We start from the raw sequence: 25,186 nt of genomic DNA, 5'->3' as shown, positions 1-25,186 counted from the left end.
CTTTAAAAGAATTATTCACCATGATCAAGTGGCATTTATTCCTGGGATGCAGGACTGGTTCAATATCCACAAATTAATCGATGTGATACATTATATTAATAAAGGATAAGAATGACTTGATCCTCTCAATGGATGCTGAAAAATCATTTGACAAAATACAGCATCCTTTCTTGATAAAAACCCTCAAGAAAGTAGGGATAGAAGGATCATACCTCAAGATCATAAAGACCATATATGAAAGAACCACTGCTAATATCATCCTCAACATGGAAAAATTGAACGCTTTCCTCCTTAGGCCAGGAACACGACAAGAATAGCCATTCTCACCACTGTTATGCAACAGTGTTTGAAGTTCTAGCTTCAGCAATCAGACAACACAAAGAAATTAAAAGGCATCCAAATTGGCAAGGAAGAAGTCAGACTTTCACTCTTTGCAGATGACATGATACTCTATATGGAAAACAAAAAAGACTCCATCAAAAAACTGCTATAACTGATACATGAATTCAGCAACATTGCAGTATAAAAAATCAATGTACAGAAACCTGTTGCATTTCTATACAGTAATGAAACATCAAAAAGAGAAATCAAGGAATTGATCCCATTCACAATTGCACCAAAAAACATAAATTACCTAGGAATAAACCTAACCAAAGAGATGGAAAATCTATACACTTAAAATTATAGAAAGCTTATGAAACAAATTGAAGAGGACACAAAAAATGGAAAAACATTCCATACTCATGGATTGGAAGAACAGTCATTGTTAAAACGTCAATACTACCCAAAGCAATCTACATATTCAATGCAATGCCTATCAAAATGACACCAGCATTCTTCACAGAGCTTGAACAAATAATCCTAAAATTTGTATGGCACCAGAAAAGACCCTATGTAGCCAAAGCAATCCTGAAAAAGAAAACCAAAGCTGGAGGCATCACAATTCTGGACTTAAAGCTGTATTACAAAGCTGTAGTCATCAAGACAGTATGATACTGCCACAAAAACACACACATAGATCAATGTAACAGAATAGAGAACCCAGAAATGGGTCCACAAACGTATGGCCAACTAATTTTTGAAAAAGCAGAAAAGAATATACAATGGAAAAAAAGACAGTCTCATCAGCAAATGGTGTTGGGAAAGCTGGGCAACGACATGCAGAAGAATGAACCTGGACCACTTTCTTATACTGTACACAAAAATCAACTCAAAATGGATGAAAGACCCAAATATAAGACAGGAAGCCATCAAAATCCTAGAGGAGAAAACAAGCAACAACCTCTTTGACCTTGGCTTCAGCAACTTCTTGCTTGACATGTCTCTGGAGGCAAGGGAAGCAAAAAAAATGAACTGTTGGGACCTCATCAAGATAAAAAGCTTCTGCACAGCAAAGGAAACAGTCAGCAAAACTAAAGGCTCTGATGGAATGGGAGAAGATATTTGCAAATGACATATCAGATAAAGGGTTAGTATCCAAAATCTCTAAAGAAGTTATCAAACTCATTACTCAAAAAGCAAATAATCCAGTTTGAAGAAATGGGCAAAAGACACTTTTCCAAAGAAGACATCCGGATGGCTAACAGACACATGAAAAAAATGCTCAGCATCACTCATCATCAGGAAAATACAAATCAAAACCACAATGAGATACTAACTCACACCTGTAATAATGGCTAAACTTAACAACTCAGGCAACAACAGATGTTGGCGAGGATGTGGAGAAAGGGGAACCCATTTGCACTGGTGGTGGGAATGCAAACTGGTGTAACCACTCTGGAAAATGGTATGGAGTTTATTCAAGAAACTAAAAATATAGCTACCCTACGATCCAGCAATTGAACTACTAGGTATTTATCCAAAGGATTAAAAAATGCTGAATTGAAGAGGTCCATGAAGGGGCGCCTGGGTGGCTCAGTCAGTTGAGCAACTGACTTTAGCTCAGGTCATGATCTCACAGCTTGTGAATTCGAGCCCCATGTTGGGTTCTATGCTGACAGCTTGGAGCCTGGATCCTGCTTCAGATTCTGTGTCTCCCTCTGTCTCTCTGCCCCTAAGCCACTCACATTCTGTCTCTGTCTCTCTCAAAAATAAATAAACATTAAAAAAATTAAAAAGTATGAAGAGATCCATGCACCCCAATGTTTGTAGCAGCACTATCAACAATAGCCAAAATATGGAAAGAGCCCAAATGTCCATCAACAGATGAATGGATAAATAAGATGTATATAGATTTGATGGAATATTACCAAGCAATGAAAAAGAATGAAATCTTGTCACTTCCAACAACATGGATGGAATGAGAGTGTATTATTCTAAGCAAAATGTCAGTCAGAGAAAGACAAATGTCATATGATTTCACTTATAAGTGCAATTTAAGATACAAAAGAGATCAATATAAGGGAAAGGAAGCAAAAATAATATAGAGTCAGAGAGAGAGAGAAACCATGAGAGACTTCTAAATACAGGAAACAAACTGAGGGTTGCTGGTGGGGTGTTGGGTAGCAGGGAAGGACTGAAGGGGTGAAGGACATTAAGGAGGGCACTGGTTGGGATAAGCACTGGGTGTTATATGTAAGTGATGAATCACCAAATTCTATACCTGAAGAATATACATATTTTGATTAAAAAATAAAAATAAAAATATTTAAACAACACATTTTTCTCTAAAGTGTGATGATAAATGAAATATTATAAACATACAAAGTTAATAGCTGAAGTAAAAAGGACTGTAGATACCTTTGGGGACCTGAAGTGTTGTAGGAATTTTCAGCATATCATCAAGCTTTGGGCCTCTCTCTGCTAGGCTCTGTAAAAACAATCAGGAAGTGCTGGGGAATTTTACTGGTGTAGGATACTAAGTACCAAAAATATTATTCAAGGTAGAAAACTAGACTCACCTACCCCTGGAAGAAAGTTTAACAAAGTAGGTGCAAGTACTTTGTAAGGCTGGGCCTTATAGAAAGCCTAAAGAGAAGCGAAGACAGCTGTGCCCCAGAGGCATTTTTTTATATACATTAAATATAGTTTATTGTCAAATTGGTTTCCATACAACACCCAGTGCTCATCCCAACAGGTGCCCTTCTCAATGCCCATCACCCACTTTCCCCTCTTCCCCACCCCGCCCCCCATCAACCCTCAGTTTGTTCTCAGCATTCAAGAGTCTCTATTGGTTTGCCTCCCTCCCTGTCTGTAACTTTTTCCCCCTTCCACTCCCGCATGGTCCTCCATTAAGTTTCTCAGGATCCGCATATGAGTAAAATCATATAGTATCTGTCTTTCTCTGCCTAACTTATTTCACTTAGCATAATACCCTCCATTTCCATCCAAATTGCTACAAATGGCCAGATTTTTCTTTCTCATTGCCAGGTAGTATTCCATTGTATATGAAAACCACAATTTCTTTTTTTTTTTTTTCTTTTTTTTTTAAAATGTTTTTTAATGTTTTATTTATTTTTGAGACAGAGAGAGACAGAGCATGAACGGGCGAGGGGCAGAGAGAGAGGGAGACACAGAATCTGAAGCAGGCTCCAGGCTCTGAGCCATCAGCCCAGAGCCCGACACGGGGCTTGAACTCACGGACTGCGAGATCGTGACCTGAGCCGAAGTCGGACGCCCAACCGACTGAGCCACCCAGGCGCCCCAAACCACAATTTCTTTATCCATTCGTCAGTTGATGGACATTTAGGCTCTTTCCATAATTTGGCCATTTTTGAAAGTGCTACTATAAACATTGGGATACAAGTGCCCCTATGCATCAGCACTCCTGTATCCCTTGGATAAATTCCTAGCAGTGCTATTGCTGGGTCATAGGGTAGATCTATTTTTAATTTTTTGAGGAACCCCACACTGTTTTCCAGAGTGGCTGCACCATTTTGCATTCCCAGCAACAGTGAAAGAGGGTTCCCATTTCTCCACATCCTCTCCAGCATCTATAGTCTCCTGAGTTGTTAAAGTTATCCATTCTGACAGGTGTGAGGTGGTATCTCATTGTGGTTTTGATTTGTATTTGCCTGATGAGGAGTGATGTTGAGCATCTTTTCAAGTGTCTGTTGGCCATCTGATGTCTTTTTTAAAAAATATTTATTTATTTTTGAGAGAGAAAGAGAGAGAGAGAACAGGGGAGGGGCAGAGAGAAAGGGAGACACAGAATCCAAAGCAGGCTCCAGGCTCTGAACTGTTAGCACAGAGCCTGATGCGGGGCTTGAACTCAAAAACCATGAGATCATGACTTGAGCCAAAGTCAAACACTTAACCAACTGAGCCACCCAGGTGCCCCCATCTGGATGTCTTCTTTAGAAAAGTGTCTGTTCATGTCTTCTGCCCATTTCTTTACTGGATTATTTTGTTTTTCGGGTGTGGAGTTTGGTGAGTTCTTTATAGATTTTGGATACTAGCCCTTTATCTGATATGTCATTTGCAAATATCTTTTCCCATTCCGTCAGTTGCCTTTTAGTTTTGTTGATTATTTCCTTTCTGTGCCGAAGCTTTTTATCTTCATGAGGTCCCAATAGTTCATTTTTGCTTTTAATTCCATTGCCTTTGGAGATGTGTCGAGTTAGAAATCATTCCCCAGTGGCTTAATTATGTGCCTATTGGCACAGTAACTTGCTTCTGTGATATCTCTAAGTATTGCCTGGGGACTGGAGCTCTGGGCTACCAGTAAGAAACCTGGTTCTTTAGTTTGAAGGAAAAGAAGGGGTATTGCTAGGTGGGAATCACCACACATTTGATATAAGAGAGAAAATGCAGCAACAGAAAATCCCACTTAAAATAAGTAAAACAAAAAGTTCAAAGCTACATTAGAAGAGGGATGCCTGAGTGGCTCGGTCAGTTTAACATCAGACTCTTGATCTCAGCTCTGGTCTTGATCTTGGGGTCATGAGTTCCAGCCCCATGTCGAGACTTAAAAAAATAGGAAAAAAACTACATTAGAAGGGCTAATACTACCAGTGATAATCAAGACTCAACCCAGAGATGCTGACTGTATCCTGATGAACCACAAATAATAACATAATCCGGCCTTTTAAGAAAGCATAAAACAATAGCCATGAAAATAAGATACAATTATAAAAAACAACAAGTTTGATATGAAAAATAATTTATTGAAAATATTTGTTGAAACATAAATACCAATAAAAAGTTAAATTTAGAAGTGGGTATAGACACAGATATAATTGGGGAACTAAAAAAAAAAAAAGCAGGTCTGCGAAATTCAACCAGAGTATAGTAAAGAGATATAAAGAAAGGAAAAGTATAATAGTGAGGATCACAAAAGAATCAGAGCTTCCATAAAACAATAAAAAAGATTGCTTTAAAACCAAGTAACAATTAAACGGACCCCAGACTTTTCTATCAGTATTAATAGATGTGAGAAACACAGAATACAGTATTTTTAATGGCCTAAGATAAAGAACCTTATTACTTCTTTAACAAAGAACATTAATAAAAATACTTTTCAGGCATTTTAAATCTAAGGTGGCTTATTATTTACCTTGTTATAAGAACTACTAAAAATGAGCTATTCCTCAGTTTGAATGAAAGGAACTAGGAATGAAAGAGAGATGCAACAACAATAATGAGCAAAGAAAGCAGCAAAATGTGGCAAATTTAATTAAATAGTGTAAAGTAATAATAAAACTTATTTTAGCATGGTAAAATAAAAATAGCAATAAAATTTTATACAGTATTGACAAGGAAGGTGTGTGAGGGGCATGTGGGAGAGTATAGTGGGTAGTTAACTGTCTTTTATGTTGGGAGGAGAAGGGAGTACTTCACAACTTGAGAATATGTTTTTAAAAACATTGAAATATATATGTTAAAAATTTAAAGCTAATCACAAAAAAATATGGAAATAGAATCTGTAACTTTCAAGCAATCATAGAAACAAAAAGAGGTAGGTGGGTAGAACACAGTTTAGCCAGAGACCAGATAGCAAAAATAGAACACAAAAGAGAGAGAAGCAAAGAAAAAGCATGATAAATAGGAAACATAAAATGGATAGTAGAAATACATCCAAATATATAATTAGCCACAATAACTTATATTTATTAAGTTTGTGTATTAAAACATAAGGGACTACTATAGATCGAAAATAAATACTAAGCAATTATGTGATATCTTAGAAGAGAAAGATCTTAGCAATAAGCTTGAAAATAACATGGTTGAAAAAAGATATACTATGCAAACACTAACCATAAGAAAGCAGTGTACTGGGGTGCCTGCGTGGCTCAGTTGGTTAAGCGTCCGACTTCAGCTTAGGTCTCGATCTCACGGTTTGGGGGTTCGAGCCCCGTGTCAGGCTTTGTCCTGACAGCTCAGAGCCTGGAGCCTGCTTCGGATTCTATGTCTTCCTCTCTCTCTGTCCCTCTGCCACTCTCTCTGTCTCTGTCTCTCAGAAATAAGCATTAAAAAAAAGAAAGCTAGTGTACTGATATTAATATGTAACAAAAGTAGAAAATGAAAAAAGAATGGCTTAAAATATGTGACATTCATGAACTGTATACACATGACAAATTAATAAAGTTTATTACCTCACCCCAAATTAATAAGGTTTATTTGAATAAGGCTTATTACATTGATTTAAAAGGTTCCTGTACCCCCTGTTCTAATATAGTGATTACAACCTTTTCACATACTTGTGTAAAATTTTTCAAAATTGACCATGCACTAGGTCAGAAGAATTATGTATATATTTCCAAATAAGTATGTATGGATTGTATTTTTTCTATAACATAACTAAATTAGAAATAAAAAATAAAAATATTATAAAAATGAAACAATAACAAATTTTTGTCTGGAAATTTCAAAAACACATTCATAAATGATTTATGGGTTAAAGAATTCATCACAATAGAAATTATACAATATTTAGACTTGAATGAAAACTTTCACTGACAACCTATTAAGTGCAGAGAAGTCTTTTTTTTATATGAAAATACATTGTGTTAAGTGTGTATAACAGGAAAATTGAAGGCAATGTCTATCTTAAGGAGCTAGAAGGAGAGCAAATTGGAGTGGGGATGGGTGTGGTGGTAGAGGCGGTGGTAAATTCTAAAAAAAATAGGAGAAAGGAAATGGAAATAATAGAAAAATAATGAAATAGGACATAAAAGGAAAAAAAAAAGATGATCTACAAAACAAAATCTGGCTCTTTGAAAATCGTTTAGTAAATGCTTGTATGGCATATCATGTAACAATCAATTTGTTAAAACAAGGCAGTTTTAATTATGACTGCCTTCTAATTACTATTCTTTTATTCTATTATTCATTTGCTTACAAGTAGCATTGGCTCCATAGTTAATCATTACTGCTGTTACCCCCCAAAATCATATACATACAAAATAATCAACTGAAGCAGATAGCACTGGGGAGGATCCCTCTCGTCCACCATTTCATCACCCCTTTCTTTTGCCTCTCTGCTATCCTCTTGTCCCCAGTAAGCAGTAACATGGATTGCTTGGCCCCTGGCAGCTTTACTTTCCAACACCAACATTTGTAGTGACTAACTAGGTACTAAGCAGTGTCTGGGTTCAAAGGATACAGTGATGAAGAAGATAGGAATGATACTAGCCTTTGGGGAACTTATGCCTGGTGAGAAAGAAAGACAATTAAACAAGCAAATTACAATGAAGTGCTGAGAGGGAGCAGTGAGACTGTACTATGGGAGCCAGTAGCTAGGAAACCTAATAGGTAGCCTAGCAGGGAGAGGAACTTGAGCTGAGAAGTGAAATTTAAACTGGGTCCTGAAAGGTGTTTATCAAATGCAGCAAAGTCAAGAGTGGATAAACATTCAAGGCACAGAGAATATCATTAGCAAATCCTAAAGGCAAAATAGTGCGTGTACTGGTTAATCTGAACCTGCATAAGATTTTGGATCAGTAAAGTTGCTCATAACTGAACTAAACACCTATGTTTAGTTCAAATTGTATTTGGTCAACTTCAACCATTTAATTCAATTGCAGCCTCAAATCTCAAATATAACATACAGTTTACTTATAATAAAATATGAAGTATAATGTAAGAATAATGACTTAGGTGTGAGTTCCATTGTCTGTAAAATGAGCAATCTTACCTAGCTTTGAAAACTGTTAGGACTGGAGATATAAATGTTAAACACCTAGAAGAGATAAAGAGAAGGCATTAATTTCAGGAGGTTATCATCATTGATTCATTCAGTCTTCACAATAAATTGCTGAGGTAATTATTCCTCCCTTAATTTTAGAGCTGACATTTAGAGAGATGAAGTCTCTAAGATAACATGTGACCTTTTTTTTTTTTTTTTTTTTTTTTTTTTTTTAGAGATTTGGCTCAGGTATTATCTTTCCTTTCATCTAAGTGAATTTTCCTTCTCATGAGCTCCAAGAGCATCATATGTAAAAATGAATCATACATGTGTCAGATTGATTGTAATAATTTTTCTATATTTAAGACATATGAATACTCTGTTACCCAGAGAGCTACTCACTAGAGGATCTATGTCTCATTCATGCTACTTTCTATAGCGTACATAGAGGGTAAGTAAAATATTTGCTGAATTAAAGTCGAAATTGAATGGGATAGAATAGTCTGATCTCAAATCACATAGTATTTTTACCATACCAGAAATATCTCACAATAACGTTCATTTTAGTAGTAAGAAGATAATGAAATAAAATTCTTAAGAATTACTAATTTATTAATAATTTTAATAACTGAAAATTTTCTGTGGCATGGAGTTTTTCTTTTTTCCTCATACATTTGAAACAAAGTTTCTACTTTTGGTGTCCCTTGTTTAATGTGGTGAAGAAAACTCTGATGTAGCCTAAGAATTTTCTTCTCAAGGGATGGCTAAAATGAATAGTATGTACTCAGTATTTCTTTTGACTTCTTTTACAAAAGGAAGCAAGTTACAAAGCAAATTATATAGAAGCATCTCCTAGAAGGCATGTAATTTGAGGTAACTTACTTTGGTTGCAAAAATAGTAATCTCTTCATTTCAAAAGGTAACCAGGCTGTAATACTGTTAAAAAACTCAAGGAAACTGAAATCAGCCAAATAAAAATCTATTACTTTTATTAAGATTTTTTAGACCTCAACTGATGACATAATATCCTTTTTGGAACTATCAGAAATTATGTTTTATTTTATAGTGAAATCAAGTTAAATACTCACAAAAATATAAACTTAAGAGGGGCACAGAATACAACCACCCGTATGTAATTCATCCTTCAACTAGTAGAGGTATTCCAGAATTTCCAAGGATATTTTATTTGTCTACATTTTACCAGAGTTTATTTTTGCTATTGCTTGGTTAATAATAATAAATAGAGTAATTGAGGAAGAATTATAGCTACCAAACATTTATGGTGATTTTCATTATGTGCCATTTTAGAAAGTAAGAAGTATTCAAATGAGAGTTATCCTCTAATCAGAATTGGTAAATATCCTTGCATTTGCCATGTTACGTTCTTTTTCATTTAGAGAGCACTGTTATATAATGATTAGAAAATTAAGCTGTTTCTGTCTCCAGTATGTGAGGAGGCTTAGGAAGAAATCCTATGGTCTCTCTGTCTCAATGTTCTCCTTTTTAAAATCAGGATAATCTCTCCATTGCCTCAAAATAATGTGGAAATTCTGGACAAAATGCTAGTAAAGTAAAATCAACTTGGAATGATGAAAGAAATACACACTTTCCAGATGAGTGAAAGGTCAGAAATCACAGGGTGATTTATGAACAGAAATCTACTTTAAAATGTTTCTCAAGAAAGATATCTGTTTATAAATAACTGTCCTTCTGTATCACTGAGAGAGAACTGTATTTCCTTGGTTACTATTACTCATTTGTTGGAGTCTGTCACAGGAGTTCAGGAATTTTGAAATTCACCCAAATCTTGTTGGATGCTTACTATGTGGTAGAATTTTACTATGCCTTGGGATTACAGATGGGAGGGGAAAACCTTCTGATTACTTCATAATCTATAGGGAAAGTCAGATTGTAAGCTATGCTAAGTGAAAAAAAAATTATGTAAAGTTCATAGCAAAGCACCCAGGAGATAGCCAAAGCATAATTTTAGGGTCACCTGGGTGGCTTATTTGGTTAAGCAACCGACTTCTGCTCAGGTCATGATTTTGGGGTTTGTGAGTTCGAGCCCTGTGTTGGGCTCTGTGCTGACAGCTCAGAGCCTGGAACCTGCTGCAGATTCTGTGTCTCATTCTGTCTGTGCCCTTCCCGCACTCATATTCTGTCTCTGTCTCTGTCTCTCTCTCAAAAACTATATACAACATTAAAAAATAATAAAAATAATTTTAACAGCCATAAACCCAGTAATCAGCCCCCAACCAGCTCCTTTAGGGCTATTTGAAAACCTTTTTATTGTTTTCTATAACACAGTGCTTGTTATATTTTAGGGCTCTATAAATGTTTGTTATGTACTCCTGATGAAAAGTAAAATAATCTTAAAATACTCTAAGTGCATTGGTAGGAAAAGGAACACTTTTAAAAGGATATAAATATAAAATATTTGATTGAGTATAAATAAAATCATGTTCCTCTTGATGCAGCTGACTGCCTTAGTTTCTTGTCTCAGAATAGCATGATAGGGAACCAAATGGCATACGCAGTCCCGTGTTTTCAAACACTTCATTAGCAGTTGTTGGCTTGTAAGTTCAATTTAACTTATTAAGTATAGCCAACTTTTGTTGCTGGCTATTGTAAGACTTAGGAGAGATAAATTCATGTAATAGTTATTTTTTTTGAGTTATGCATTTCATACTGAAATATATGATTATATATATATGAAACATAATGATTTCTTATGGAAAACCACTATAAAAATTTGACAATGACAGTGTGTAAGAAGAGTTCAGGCCAATGGAGTAGATTAGTCTCAGCATAAAATCCTTACTTTGTGAAATGGAATTTCCATTTGGGAAATGGAAATCATAACTGTACCACCATGACAGAATTGTTGAAGACTAAATGAGAACATCTGTATAGAGATTTAGTATAAAGCCCGGCACACAGTATATGCTGAGTGAATATTGGCCTTTTTATTAGTGTAGGGAAATACGTATTGGGCATACTTTCTATGCATCTTTAAATACTTAATTTACTTCCTTGTGACATTGATTAACCTATTTGTTTGTATTATTAACTTCCTTAGACACCTGAATCTTTTGCTTAGATAATTCAATGTTAGAAAATTAATAAAAGGAATGACAGCTGAAGTTTGTTTTAAAAAAGTTATCTTTCTCACTTAAAGGGCTCAGTTGTCTTGGATTAAGTTTTTGTTGTATTATGAAACAATGGGAATTACACTTCAAGAAATCTATTAGGAAATGTTCTTTTGATATTGTAAATAAGTGGACTTAATATAGAATTTATTTATGAATTATTTATAATTTTAGTTACATTTATTTGAAGACTGAACTAGTTTTAAAAAAGGAAATGAAAAATGTGCCTTATTACTATTTATTTATTAACATTCTTAAATTTTCTAAATTTGTTTTAATTGACTAAGTTTCAGGACAAGATTAATTTATGCTATTTAATCAATAGCATGAATTATTTTTTCCACCCATACTATCTACGGATTAGTAATCTTAAAAAATATCGCAAGATTTGTTATTGTAGGGGCGCCTGGGTGGCTCAGTCGGTTAAGCCTCCGACTTCAGCTCAGGTCACGATCTCACGGTCCGTGAGTTCAAGCCCCGCGTCGGGCTCTGGGCTGATGGCTCAGAGCCTGGAGCCTGCTTCCGATTCTGTGTCTCCCTCTCTCTCTGCCCCTCGCCCCTTCATGCTCTGTCTCTCTCTGTCTCAAAAATAAATAAACGTTAAAAAAAAATTTAAAAGAAATATCACAAGATTTGTTATTGTAAACATAGTTTAGCATTTACTTTATTAGATATGTTAATTACTTTCTTTTATAAAATGACAATTTTGGATATATAAATGATTCACATTACTTAGGTTTCTAAAGTATTTTGTTGTATATCAACACCCCCCCCCCCATGTGTATGGATCTGTTTACTTAACTTCCTAGCCAATTTTTTAAAACATTGTGTCACAATCAGGCTACTTCATGGAAGTATATTGTGTACATATGAAACTGTTCATTTTGTGTATTTTAGTTGAAAAGAAGTTGAACATCACTGTTTTAGAAGTGTAGAGGTCCACTTATTCCTTCCAGTCTTGAGGAAGTTGAAAAGTGTAGCTGATATATCTCAAAGTTTGGGCATGATGCTGATGCAATCATGTCAGAAGTTAAAAAAAACAAAAAAACAAAACATGAACCTTCACATATTTCCTGAGTACAATAATGGGCTTAAGCCAGATTGGACCAGAACTTAAGAGGGTGATTAAATTTTCAGGAATTTCATGAACTGGTTGTTAAATACAACTATTATGAAAAATTAAGTTTTATAACCGTATAATCATATAAATCATGTCAAAAACAAATGTAACAAATACTAAAAACTCCTTGAATCATAATTTTTTAGTTCATTTTTATCTTAATGATGTTCTTGAGATTATTTCTCTTACACTGTATGTTGTATATTCAAGTTTCTACAATGATGAAAATGTTCTTTAATACATTAGTCAACTAGCCACATGTATTTATTGAACACTTGAAATATGGCTACTGTTACTGAGGAACTAAATTCTAAATTTTATTTAATTATGATGAATTTAATATAAATTTGAATAGTCACTTGTGGCTACTGGCTACCATATTGGACAGTTCTATCTCACAAAGTTTGAACACTAGGTGAATTAGGAAATAACGTTTGCTAAGTGGCCAGGCACTTTTCTAAAGTGCTTTACATGAATTAACTCACTTAATCCTCATAGTAGCTCTCCAAGATAGATATTACTAACCTCACTTTACAATTTGAGGAGACAGGCATAAATATGTTAAGTGACTTGTTCAATACCATAAACCATGAGAATGATGGAAATCAAGACTCAACCCCAAGCAGTCTAATTTTAAAGTCAGACCTCTTAAAACATACTACTATTATTTGTGATAAAATTCACAAAATTTCATTCAAATATCCACTTCATTAGAAAACTATCAAGTTTTCAATGCAACCTGCTACGAAACCAAGGGAGAAAATCAGTGCAATAAACAATTATAATAAAAAAAGCAGGAAAAAGAATAATATTAATTCATAAATTAGTGTATTGAGCAAGGTAGGATATTGATTATGTATTAACTAGTTCATGAGCTGCAGAGCCTGGGGGTGCCTAGTTCAGAGGCTAATGATTCGCATTCTTGTACATGTCTTTGGTGTTCTATGTATTGAGGAATATGGTTGCTTTCATTTCTTCAAACCCCCTAAGAGCTTCCAACTTTTTGTTGGGCACGGATACAGTTTGAATAGATACATTTATTTGGTTTAATATTTGGGAGTTTTTTTTAAAGAACACTTAAAGGTTAATTGAAAAATGATTAAAATGTCCTTAGGTGAAATTTGATATGTATTGTATATTATTGGATAATTACTACTTTATTTGCGTACCATTGGGTAAAACTTGTGTCGCATATATTCGGTGTCTCAAAACTAAACTATCTCTTGCTTCTGGGTGAGACAAGAAAGACATCTCAAAAATTCTATTCTGTTTATCACAGCTGAACTTCAAAGTATAAACTTTTTGGCCTAGGTAATCATATTAGACTATATTCTGTTTAAGATATCAGCAATAAATGATTCTTTTAAAAAAAATCATGTTTTCTGCTTCTAAACTTTGTTAGCATGTAATGTTAGCTTATAAATGCTAGTAAATTTTGTTATTTTTAAAAGTTTTTTATTTTAATTTCAGTTATTTAACATACACATTCTGAAGTTGTTATCAGGTACCTATGGATTTAGTATTGAAAACTCTGGCTGGGCGATTGACTTTTTATTATTATTTAACTTTAGTAATGAAAGTCTAATATGTCGGATAATGATATACCTATACCAGCTTTCTTCTGGTTAGTGTTTGCATAGAATAACTTTTTTCATCTTCTATACCTTTTTGTGTCTTTGTACTTATGATGTATATCTATTTTATATATATATATATATATATATATATATATATATATATATATATATATAACCTTAATATTTTAATTATAATTTTGACCCATTTACATTTAATGTAATTATTCATATGTATGTATTTATATTCACTTTCTTACTACTTGTTTTCTGCTTTCTCCTCTCCCACTCTGCCCTTCTATTACATGAATTTTCTCTCATTTATTTCTTTTATTAATAAAATATTTTTAAAATTCTACTTTCCCCTCAACAATTTACCTATTAGTAATAGTATTCTTTTAGTAGTTACTATAGTTGTACAATATGCATCCTTAATCAATTGCAGCCTAATAAATGTTGATATTTTTACTACTTCCTACACACTAGTGTACTTTCATTCAATCTCTCATACTTTTTATCATGTATTTCAGTTTTCAATTATCATAAACCCCATGTGACTTTATTAATTTAAACAGTCAATGTCATTTACATTTACCCACATATTTATAATTTTCAGTGCCCTTTATGCCTTCCTGAATTTCTGAGTTTCCATCTGTGATATGCTTTCTTTCTGAAGAACTTCATCTAATATTCTTCAGCAAATCTTTTATTGTTGCCAATAAATATTCCCTGCAAGTGTCTTTATGTTACTTTCACATTTGAAGGATATTTTCCTTCTGAATACAATTCCTGGTAGAAGATATTTTCTTTCACTGTTCAAAAAATACCATTTTATTGTCTTCTGACTTCCATCAATTCTTTTGAGAGAAAAACTTTCAGCCCTTTTTGTTGCTTGTTGACAGTACGGTGTCTTTGTTTTTTTGTTGCTTTCAATGCTTTATTTTTCTCACCTTGGTCCACAGCAATTTTACTGTGATCTGCATAAGTTTCCTTATTTCTACCTTTTTAAAGGTTTTAGAACTTCTTGCTTTCACGTCTTTCATTATTTTGGGGAAGTTCTTGGTCTATTTCTCTTGAAATATTACTACTGTCTCATTTTCTGTCCTCTCCCAATTATGTGTATGTCCTCTGATCCCAATTATGTGTATATTAGCTCTGTATATGTTCTTTTTCTTTCATGTTTGGTTTTTGTTGTTGTTACAGTTTTCTTTCTGTATTTTCCTTCCTATTTTTCCATGCTTTGGTGTAGATAGTTATTACAGTCCCATCTTTAGTCCTCTTGCCCTTTTTGCTCACCTGTTCAATCTGCTGTCAAATACGTGTGTTTAGTTTTTTTTTTTTTTTTAATGTTCACTTTTTTTCTTCTCATATTTCTTTTTTTTTTAACTCCAGTTTCCTGGTAAAGTTCACATTCTTATTATGTATTTTTTAACATTAATTCTGGTTATTCTAAAATCTGTGATAACTACACTTACCTGGATTTTATATGCATCTCTATTTTCTTATTTCTAGGAAGTTTTTAGTTATTAGTTGTTGACAAGCCTAGGCTATTTTACCAAAACGAGGTAGTGTGTATGAAAATTTGTAAATGCTGTGATTGGCTTATTACCCTCCACAGAAGGTCTATCCTATCATTTAGTAAACAAATACAGTGAGGACTAATCACCCTCATTCACAAGAGCTGAGTTGATTCAGGCTGCTTGTCTACGTCTGGTTTGTGCCACTTGTAGAGTAGAGCTCTCCAAGAATTCTAGCTGACTGTTTACTAGGGATCTTCCTTCTTTAGCTGCTACTACACTCATTTTTATTTCCTCTGGGCCATCAGAGTATAGAAAGTTCCCCTCTTCTTTGCAGAGATTTTCTGTGTAGATTCTTAGCCTTTTATCCTGTGCAGTTTAAGAAGCTTATTTTTCTTCACTTTCTTCTGCTTCTGGTTTCTGGCCTCTTACATTCCCCAAACCTTGTATTTCTCTAGTCCTAGGATATTCCCACAGTCTCTCTTGCTGTCTTTTCTGAGCTGTTGTCCTCTCCTAGATTCAGAGCTTTCCTCTTTCTGCTATGAGGTGGTTTTATCCCCAGGGTAAAAGTAACTCCTGAACTGTCATCTCACTTCTCTTCTTCTCTGTTTTCTCTTGAGATCTTGACTGACCCCTCTAGTCTGGTTAGCTTCAGGTATAGCTCTCTAATGCTTTCAAAATATTTTAAAAAGTTATCCTTCAGAGGCTAATCTATTATAATCAGAAGCAGGCATCAGCAAATTATTTACTGAATGTTTTCTATGTGCCAGATTAGTACTAACTGCTGGTAGTACAATGGTAACATGTTTTTAAAAATACCTAAAACATACAACATATAACATTCCATTTAACATAGTAAGTTATATGTGTGTGTGTTTATGAAGGATATGGTCTCTAACTCAAGGAACAAAAATGTTCTACTGACTAACATGGAAACATGACACATAAATAGATACATTTGTAAGGAGTTATGTTAGAGGCATGCAACATATACTATAGGACTTCAGAGGAGGAGCACTTAACTTGGCCTAGAAGTGGGTGTAAAGAAAGTGAGCCAAAATGCTTCGTATAGGATGTGTGACCAGGAAAGGAATTCCAAAGATTGAGAAAGAGTCAAGCATAGGATGTCATCTACTTGACCCAGTACAACTTCTAATGATACTGTATTAATACTGAAAATATACTTCCTGTTTTTATTTAAAACACTAGTGTGTTTGAAACATTAAAGCATATTTGAAGTTGTAAAAGTTAGTTTATAATTTTTAATCATGGCATTTGATTTCTCCATAGGTTTTCAAAACAATGAATATCACACAAATTCGAGATCCTTCTCTGCCTCACCCCGAAAACATGCCTGAAGCCTATTCTGCAAAAATTGCTCTTTTTGGTGCTGGGCCTGCAAGTATAAGTTGTGCTTCCTTTTTGGCTCGATTAGGCTACTCTGACATCACTATCTTTGAAAAACAAGAATATGTCGGTGGTTTAAGGTAATGCCTATATTTTTTTCATGTTTAAAGTATTAAAAATGATGAGGTAAAAATTATGAATATTGTTGATTCATAATTATATAGGAACTTCAGGCTCACAGATGGTATTTTAAATGTTCTTTTTCCAAATGCTTGATTTTGATTTCATTATTCACTTTAGTTGGCTTTAAGCAGTATTTATTTAAAAATTTCTCTGTCTAGTTTCTGTGAATTTAAGATAAATCTCAGCAAAATATTTTATGGATAGAAGAAGCTGTCATATGAAAACTTATTTCATCCCTGTAAATCTGTCCTTTAATGGAGATATGTCTGAAAATTATAGAAATTAAAGATGGGAAAAACGTAGGTCTGTAGAATACCTGGATAATTCATTTTGTTGTATACGTAGTCATGTTTGCCTGCTCACATATTTTTAATTTGAAATCTCTTTAGATTTGCATTTGATTAAAATCATGTCAGAGTCTACTAAAATTGTTCCATTTTAATGTACATATATGCAGTTTTATTTCAAAAATACCTTACTAATATTTAATATTAATCAGCATCATGATTATAAATCAGGACTCACAGCCTTTTATTCCCATGAGGATTCATTCATTGAAATGGGAAAATATTTACTTTGTATCAATGACTTTCATATATTCAAAGCACACTTAGAAATTGGGTGGGGAAGTTTGCTTCATTTAAAGTAGATAGAACTCTATAGTGGACATACATTACATTTGTGATTAGAATGAAATAAAATTTATTATAAGTAGGAAATACAAATTACTTAAAACATTTGATATAAAAATGAGAAAGAATTTGGATGGAAAGTTAATATTACTCAATTTGTTATTTTTCATAAATGTGTCATCTTGCATTAGAAAGTTATGACATAAAATACTGTCATTTCGCATATCTGTTGTTGTATTAACATTTAAATTTAATAGCTACTTAATAGCTACTTTTAAAGTAAATTTATCATATTTAATAATCACAGAATACATTTAATCAAATTATGGCTAAAATTTGTGCTTATGTTTTTTTTATATTTTATGACACCTATAAATATGTCAATAATTGTAAAATTTCATATTGGTCAAATGACTATATGAACCCAAAATAAGCTTGCATTAATATAAAACTATTTGACTGAATCATCAAGCCAAGGTATCATATAATAGGAAAACCTATTAAAGAGGATATGAAGCATAAACTGAAGAAAAAAATAACCTGATTGTCAAGAAATAATTATTTTTTCTGTATTGATGTTTCACCACTATGAGTTTTAAGGGATTACACATAGTTTGTAAAGTTTTTTATTTACTCCTGGAATGTAAAATACCTAATATATTATTTTGCTGGAATGATTTAGACTATCTTTTTAATGGTGTTTTACCACAGCTTTATTAATTAGGAAAAACGTAATCTATTAGCAACATATGTATAAGCATTGTACATTTTTTTCAATTATACACATCAATGAATATGTGAGCTAATTTAAAAAATATGAACTTAATTGTTGTATACCCTAATAGGCTAGGAAAAATCTTTTTGCGCCTTAATTGCATTTCACATGGAACAGGCCTGGTTTGTGAATTATTCTGTGTCGGCAATTTTGGTATATTATTATGGTAGCTAGCATCTCCATCTCTTTGTAACTCAAATGCAGAGTAGGAATTTCTAAATCATATAAACTAGCACTAAACTTGTGCTTTTACATATTTGCTGAACATTTTCTAATGGGACAGATTCTCCTGGATTAATGATCTTTGTTTTTTTTAATTCTTTTTTGATTTATTTTCTTTCCTTTGCCTTTGAATGTTCCCAGTATCTAGGGACAATATAAAATGTTTAATCAGTCTTATTTGGACCATCCCATGGAAGAGGCATTATGTGCCACTGTTACAGGATTATAAAAACTGACATTGGAATTTAGCCAGCATTACAACCACAACCCTTTCCTGTTAATTTATTTTTTCACTTACAGATGCCTCTCATTCTCTTATACCTTCAAAGTGGCTAAAAAGATTAAATTAGCTTTGTATTTGAAATCAATTGCTTAAAGAGATGGTGTCAAGTTTTATCTTTCCTTCTCCTTTGCATCCAAACAGATTCTTTTATCCCTGGTGAATTAGTATCACAACCACTTTTTAAAAAATCACTAGAGTTGGTGAAAGATAGCAAGGACTTAATCCCTATTCCATTGAACACAATTGATTGATTTTTTTTTTTTTTGATGTGGCAACAATATTAAAATAATCAGTAGTTTTGCTTTCCTCTCCTTGTGGTTTCTTTTTTCAGGACTTGGGTTTAAAAAGGTTAAAGGGCTTCATATTATGGTAACAAAGATAAATAAAGATGGTATTAACAGACTGTAAGTGTGCATGCATGTGTATCCTTTTGATTTTGTCTTTTCCCTTTAAAAATTAGTACACATGAATTCTAACATTTTTGCTAGGTGTTGTATAGCCAGAGCAATGGTTTATTTTAGTTATTTCACACATTTTCACCATGTTTATTGCATTTCATATTGATTGACAGTAAAGAAAAATGGGGTTTAGGTGAAATGGTTATAGCAATAGGAATTATTTTGAGTACAAGTGTGATGTAACACAAATTTACAGTGTGGTACCTTTATCATAATAAATAGTATTATGAAAAGAGTGGGAGTTGTTATAGGTAAATTCCATTTACTTGAAAGCAGCATGAACATAGAAGAACGATTTTGTTTGTTTGTTTGTTTGTTTAGGTTTCTGATACTCCATTGATGGTACTAAAGAATTTATTAAAAAAAATTTTTTTTAATGTTTATTTATTTTTGAGAGAGACAGAGACAGAATGCGAGTGGATTAGGGACAGAGAGAGAGGGAGACACAGAATCTGAAGCAGGCTCCAGGTTCCGAGCTGTCAGCACCAGAGCCCGATGCGGGGCTTGAACTCACAAGCTGTAAGATCGTGACCTGAGCCGAAGTTGGACACTCAACCGGCTGAGCCACCCAGGCGCCCCAAGAATTTATGGTTCCCATAAGGAAATTTTCTGTCAACACTTTAGATGGTTAAAAGAGTACAAGTGGAGGAATAAAAGTTTGTTTTCTTAAGCAAAACAAACTTAGGAAATAATCCTTCCAATCAAATTCTGTCTTCCTTTCTTTTATCCCCTGTCTTACCATGTGGTCTTGCCAGTGATCTCATTTACTCTCATGGTCAGTTACCACTTACAGAAAAATTATTTTAAAATCTGTACTTGTCCTAACCTCTCTCTCTGTCCTGGTCATACATTCAAAATCCTGGACATCTCTTATAAATTTCACCATACCAATCAATAATACGTCTCTTCCTGAGTTTGGTCCCTCAGTGGAGGGCATCACCAAAACAAATGGGAATTATCTGCACTACTCTTAAGTGTCCTGGCAATTTGTATTTTGTGAATACTTTTAAAATATCCTCTCACCTCTCCACCTCTATGCCCCTAACATCTCACTTGCTGTACCTGTATAGCCTCCAAATGGGTCTCTTTGCTTCCTGATTTGTCTTTTTCAAATTCATTTTTCTAACAGTTTCCAAAACTGGTTATGTCACCCTTCTACTTGTAATCTCTCAGTAGCTCCCCATAATCTGAGACAATGATTCTGGCTTGGTATTGAAAGCCATGACGTGATGTTACCTTTCCTCCCTCTCTCACTCCCTCCCTCTCTCCTTTCCTTCCTCTCTTCCTTCCTGCCTTCAATATCTATTGATCTCCTACGCGCTGGTCATAATCTCAGGCACTAGAGCTCGGAAGTGGACAAAGCAAAGTACCTCTTCTCATGGGGATTATTACACTCTAGTAATGGGAAGGCAGACAATAAACAAACAATAAACCAAATATAGAATATGTCAGGTGATGATAAATGCATTAAGGTTTGTTTGTTTGTTTTTTAACTGGCAGTTTAGTGGTATGGTGGCATATTTAATGCCTGGAATAGATTTTTTTTTTAATATGCTTATTCTCTAGTCTATGCAATAAAGTAATTTTCAATAAAAATCATAATAATCAGTAATAAAAACTATTTTGATTCATTCCTATAAAAAACATTAACAATTGAAGTAATTTCAATATTAAAGATACAGCTCACACTGTTTCACTATTTTTTTTAATTAAAAAATTTTATTTCCAATGTTTATTTATTTTTGAGAGAGAGCGTGAGTGGGGAAGGAGCACAGAGAGAGGGAGAACACAGAATCTGAAGCAGGCTCCAGGCTCTGAGCTGTCAGCACAGAGTCCAACACAGGGCTGGAACACATAAACCACGAGATCATGACGTGAGCTGAAGTCGGTCACTTAACTGACTGAACCACCCAGGCGCCCCTCACTATTTTAATTTGAAGCACAAAAGCCTCATAGTTGCCCACAATTAGAGTTGATGTAAATCATATTGCTTCATGTGCTATCATTTTATCAGTTCCAAACCGACTGTTTAAACATTAGCATATGTCCTAGTAAGGGGTGGAGACACATGCTGCCTGTGGTAGTTGGAACAAGGAATGCTTTCAGCTAAATCAGTATGTGCCAGTGGCCACTGTTTAACTGGGATTTCTCACATGAACTTCCTTATAGAACTCAATGTTTACTAAGAATGGGTAATAAAAATGGGGCAATTTAAAGCTTATTCACATATTACTAGAACTCTACAGCAACCATAGCAATTATTTAGAATTTAGATCTACCAGAGATTTTGGGGGGGTAGGGACAGGGAGACTGTGTTTAGGATATCAGTGACACTGTTGAAAGCAGCTCATAGTGAAAATACAAAGCAGGTTTATTTTGGGGTTCCTGGGTGGCTCAGTCGGTTAAGCGTCCGACTTTGGCTCAGGTCATGATCTCACATTCTGTGAGTTCGAGCCCCGTGTCGGGCTCTGTGCTGACAGCTCAGAGCCTGGAGCCTGCTTCGGATTCTGTGTCTCCCTCTCTCTCTGCCCCTCCCCTGCTCATGCTCTTTCTATCTCTGTCAAAAATAAATGAACATTAAAAAAAATTAAAAAAAAAAAAGAAAATACAAAGCAGGCTTATTTTAATCAGTATGTAACTGTTTAGTCTAAATCATTACACCCCCTTATGGCCTGCACCTGGGCTAGGGAATAGAGATGATGGAATTTGGGGCTTGAGCAACTCATAAAATGGAGTTGTCTGAGATCCAGTGTTGGGGTGGAAGACCCAAAGTTTAATTTGGGGCCTGATGAACCTGAGATACCTGTTAGACATTCAAGTGAACATAAAAGGCTGGAATTATGGTCTGAGGATAAGAATATGAGATTCATTACATACATGTAGATGACATTTAAAGCTCCGAAACAAGGAGGAATTCATCTAATACTCAAAATACCTGATTACAGGGCTGTGGTGTTTCTGCTAAAGCCTCCTGAAACCCCTCTGCTCCATTGTCATTCCCTGATCACAGCATGTGTACTTTTTCCTCCTCCCCTTTCTGTTCCTCCTCCTTGCCATTTTCTTTGTCCTCTGATGCCTTCCCTCTTCTTCACTTAACTGAAAGCGGATCATTTGTCACATTTCATCTACCTGATTATCTCATCCCACAATAAGCCTCCCCTCTTTTGAAACACTCTTGTTCACAGTGATATTTTACATTTGTCACATTGTACTGTGTATGTGTATGTATCTCCCATCTGTCTGCTGATCTTATCCATTGGTGTATATAAATATGTCACATTTATAACTATCCATAATCACCTCCCTATCCCCTGTCTACTCATTAATAACCAAATCTAACCAACTTTTTTTGAGTATCTCACCTTCCACTTACTTCCTGTAGGATATCCTTGGAGATATCCTACACAATTATTTGCTTAATGCTTTTGCTAAGCACTGTGGTAAATATTGGCTACAATGCTTTCAGGGCAGTATGAGGATCTAACCAAAGTTGCTGAAGCCACAGCAGCCTGGCATTCCATTTACTCCAATGCCTACTTTAGCTTTCAAAGTTATATTTCTTTTTTGCTTGTGTTTCCTCCTGCTGGGTTGGGTAATGTCATCCTTTCTTTCTTTCTGATCAACAGAAAAGTTGTAGCCTTTCTTTCAGAGCTATTTCTTAAATAACAACCATTTGCCTTCACTAGCATAAGTTTTTCTTCTTTTGTACCATACACTTACTGAAATACCATAAAAATTTTAGGTTAGGGCTTAGTCAAGGGAAGGTACTATGCCTCACAATGTATCTGGATGTTGCCTTGCTATGGTTGGTTTATTTGGCTGGAGTTCTTTATTCACAGCTCATTGTTTTGTTCTCTTGTCCAGCCTTTTGAGAAACTTCATCAGACCCAACTTTAGTCCATTTCCAGTTTCTCTCACACAGAGCCCCATGCCTACCAAGGCTAGGTGTCTGTGTCCACATACAATTCTTAATATTTAAGAATCTTTCTGTGTAGCCTTTCGGGCCATAGAGTAGGAAAAAATATACCCAACCCTTTTGGGTTCTTTGGCGGGGCCTGTGAAATAAGCAGACAAGAGACAGATTAATAAGAAAAACAGTTCACTAATACATGTATCATTCATACAAATAGAAGAACATAGTGATGATAGAACTTGAGGTTCTATCAAAAAGATAGAACTTGAGGTTTATATAGCTTCTTAACGAAGAGCAATAAATTTGCGAAATGGCAAGACAAAGGAAAAGGCTTTAGGCTTTTAGAGGCAACAAACTTTTTAGGGGTGGGAAGGTAGATATATGAGGAAAATTCATGGAATATAAGGGTTATTTAGTAAGGTTTGTAATGTAGATTCTTTTTAGTCTTATTAGCCTGTTTTGGGGCGAAAAAGGGTCTAGAATTATCTCCTGGTGATTAAGAGTTCTGCCCTTAGTGGTAAGGAAATAGAGATACACCTTTGTAAATTTATGTCCTGCTTTTAGGCAGATATTAGGGGGGCAGAGAGCTTTTCTTATATCTCCTTCTCAGTTGCCTTCTGCTGAAAGTAATCCTTATACCAAAGTGACATTTTTTTGGGGGGTGGAGTATTCTAATACCCTCCAAGGGCCCTCCTTGGTGCAGAGTATTATCATGACTTCCCAGGTAGTATGACTAGAGTCCACAAGTCAGCTTAAATGATTTTTATCTCTGACTTAGGCCCAAATTTACTCTCACGTATAATCTTACGTGCTAACTAGATGGAAAGCCCCTGTAGTATAGGGAATTAATTTTATACTGTTTAATACTTTGCATTTTCTATAGCACTGAGCATATCTTGCTAATTGTTTTATGTATGGAAATTAATTGAATAGTTATGTTCTTAAGTCTCCAAAGAATGAAAAATCTGTGTGTGCACTTTGAAAGACTTGGTATTGAATGATCCAGTAGGTTCATCTTCAACTATTATTTATTTATTTTATAAATGTATTGCTATAATGCCTGGATATACCTCATTCATTGCATGTACTACATTCTATTGTAGTTATCTGTGTATGTAACCTTCCCCACCAGAATGAGAATATACTGAAAACGGGAATTTGGTAAAATTCACCATCAAATCACTGCAGCTAATGCTGTGTCTGGTACTTTGTAAATGCTTATTGAATAAATAGATAACTGAATAAATGAATTAGTATATATTCATGAATGTTTATAGCCTTTTTATTGCTATAAAACATTGAAGACTTATTTGTCCTTACCTTTGATACTCCATCAACTATTATACTATTTAAATTATTATATTTTAGTGCTCATTTTTGTTTTTTAAGTGCAAATAGTGAGCACTCATATTAAATAGGATTACTTTTTAATGACTCTATCCTTTTGGGACACTTACTGCTTTCATAGAAGATTGGTTTACTATAAAAAAATATTTTATAGATCGTCTGGAACCAACCCAATAATATTCTAAACAGCATAGTAATTCAAAGTTACAGATTTGAATTTGAACAAGCTAGTTGTATATTTGTGGAATATATATGTATATATATATATATATTAAATACTAAAAATAGTTTTAATTTTCATGTTTTTAAGACTTTTTTCTTTTTTAAAAAATACTCTCTTAATGTTTATTTATTTTTGAGAGAGAGACACAGAACACGAATACAGGAAGGGTAGAGAGAGAGGGAGACACAGACTCTGAAGCAGGCTCCAGGCTCTGAACTCTCAGCACAGAGCCCAACACAGGGCTCAAACTCACTAATAGCAAGATCATGACCTGAGCTGAAGTCGGAAGCTTAACCAACTGAGCCACCCAGGTTCCCCTTAAGATTTTTTTTTCCTTAGGAATTCATTGGATTGTTAGATAATTCAGCTAAGTACTCT

The 25,186-nt window shown here is 34.4% G+C and overlaps 1 protein-coding gene across 6 annotated transcripts in view; it reads left to right on the top strand.

The window, feature by feature from the left end:
* The window catches only part of DPYD (dihydropyrimidine dehydrogenase), an 858,821-nt gene that overhangs the window by 248,466 nt on the left and 585,169 nt on the right, over nucleotides 1–25,186 (top strand). For all 6 annotated transcript variants that reach the window (XM_042952991.1, XM_042952985.1, XM_042952988.1 and 3 more), the window contains exon 6: nucleotides 16,716–16,912. In XM_042952991.1, the coding sequence (XP_042808925.1) occupies nucleotides 16,716–16,912 (197 nt within the window). The remainder of the gene's footprint in view (nucleotides 1–16,715; nucleotides 16,913–25,186) is intronic.

The sequence above is a fragment of the Panthera leo genome, chromosome C1, assembly GCF_018350215.1.
Source record: "Panthera leo isolate Ple1 chromosome C1, P.leo_Ple1_pat1.1, whole genome shotgun sequence".
NCBI classification, from domain to species: Eukaryota; Metazoa; Chordata; class Mammalia; order Carnivora; family Felidae; genus Panthera; species Panthera leo.
The sequence above is the reverse complement of the archived record's forward strand: the minus strand, read 5'-3'. Positions and strand labels throughout refer to the sequence as shown.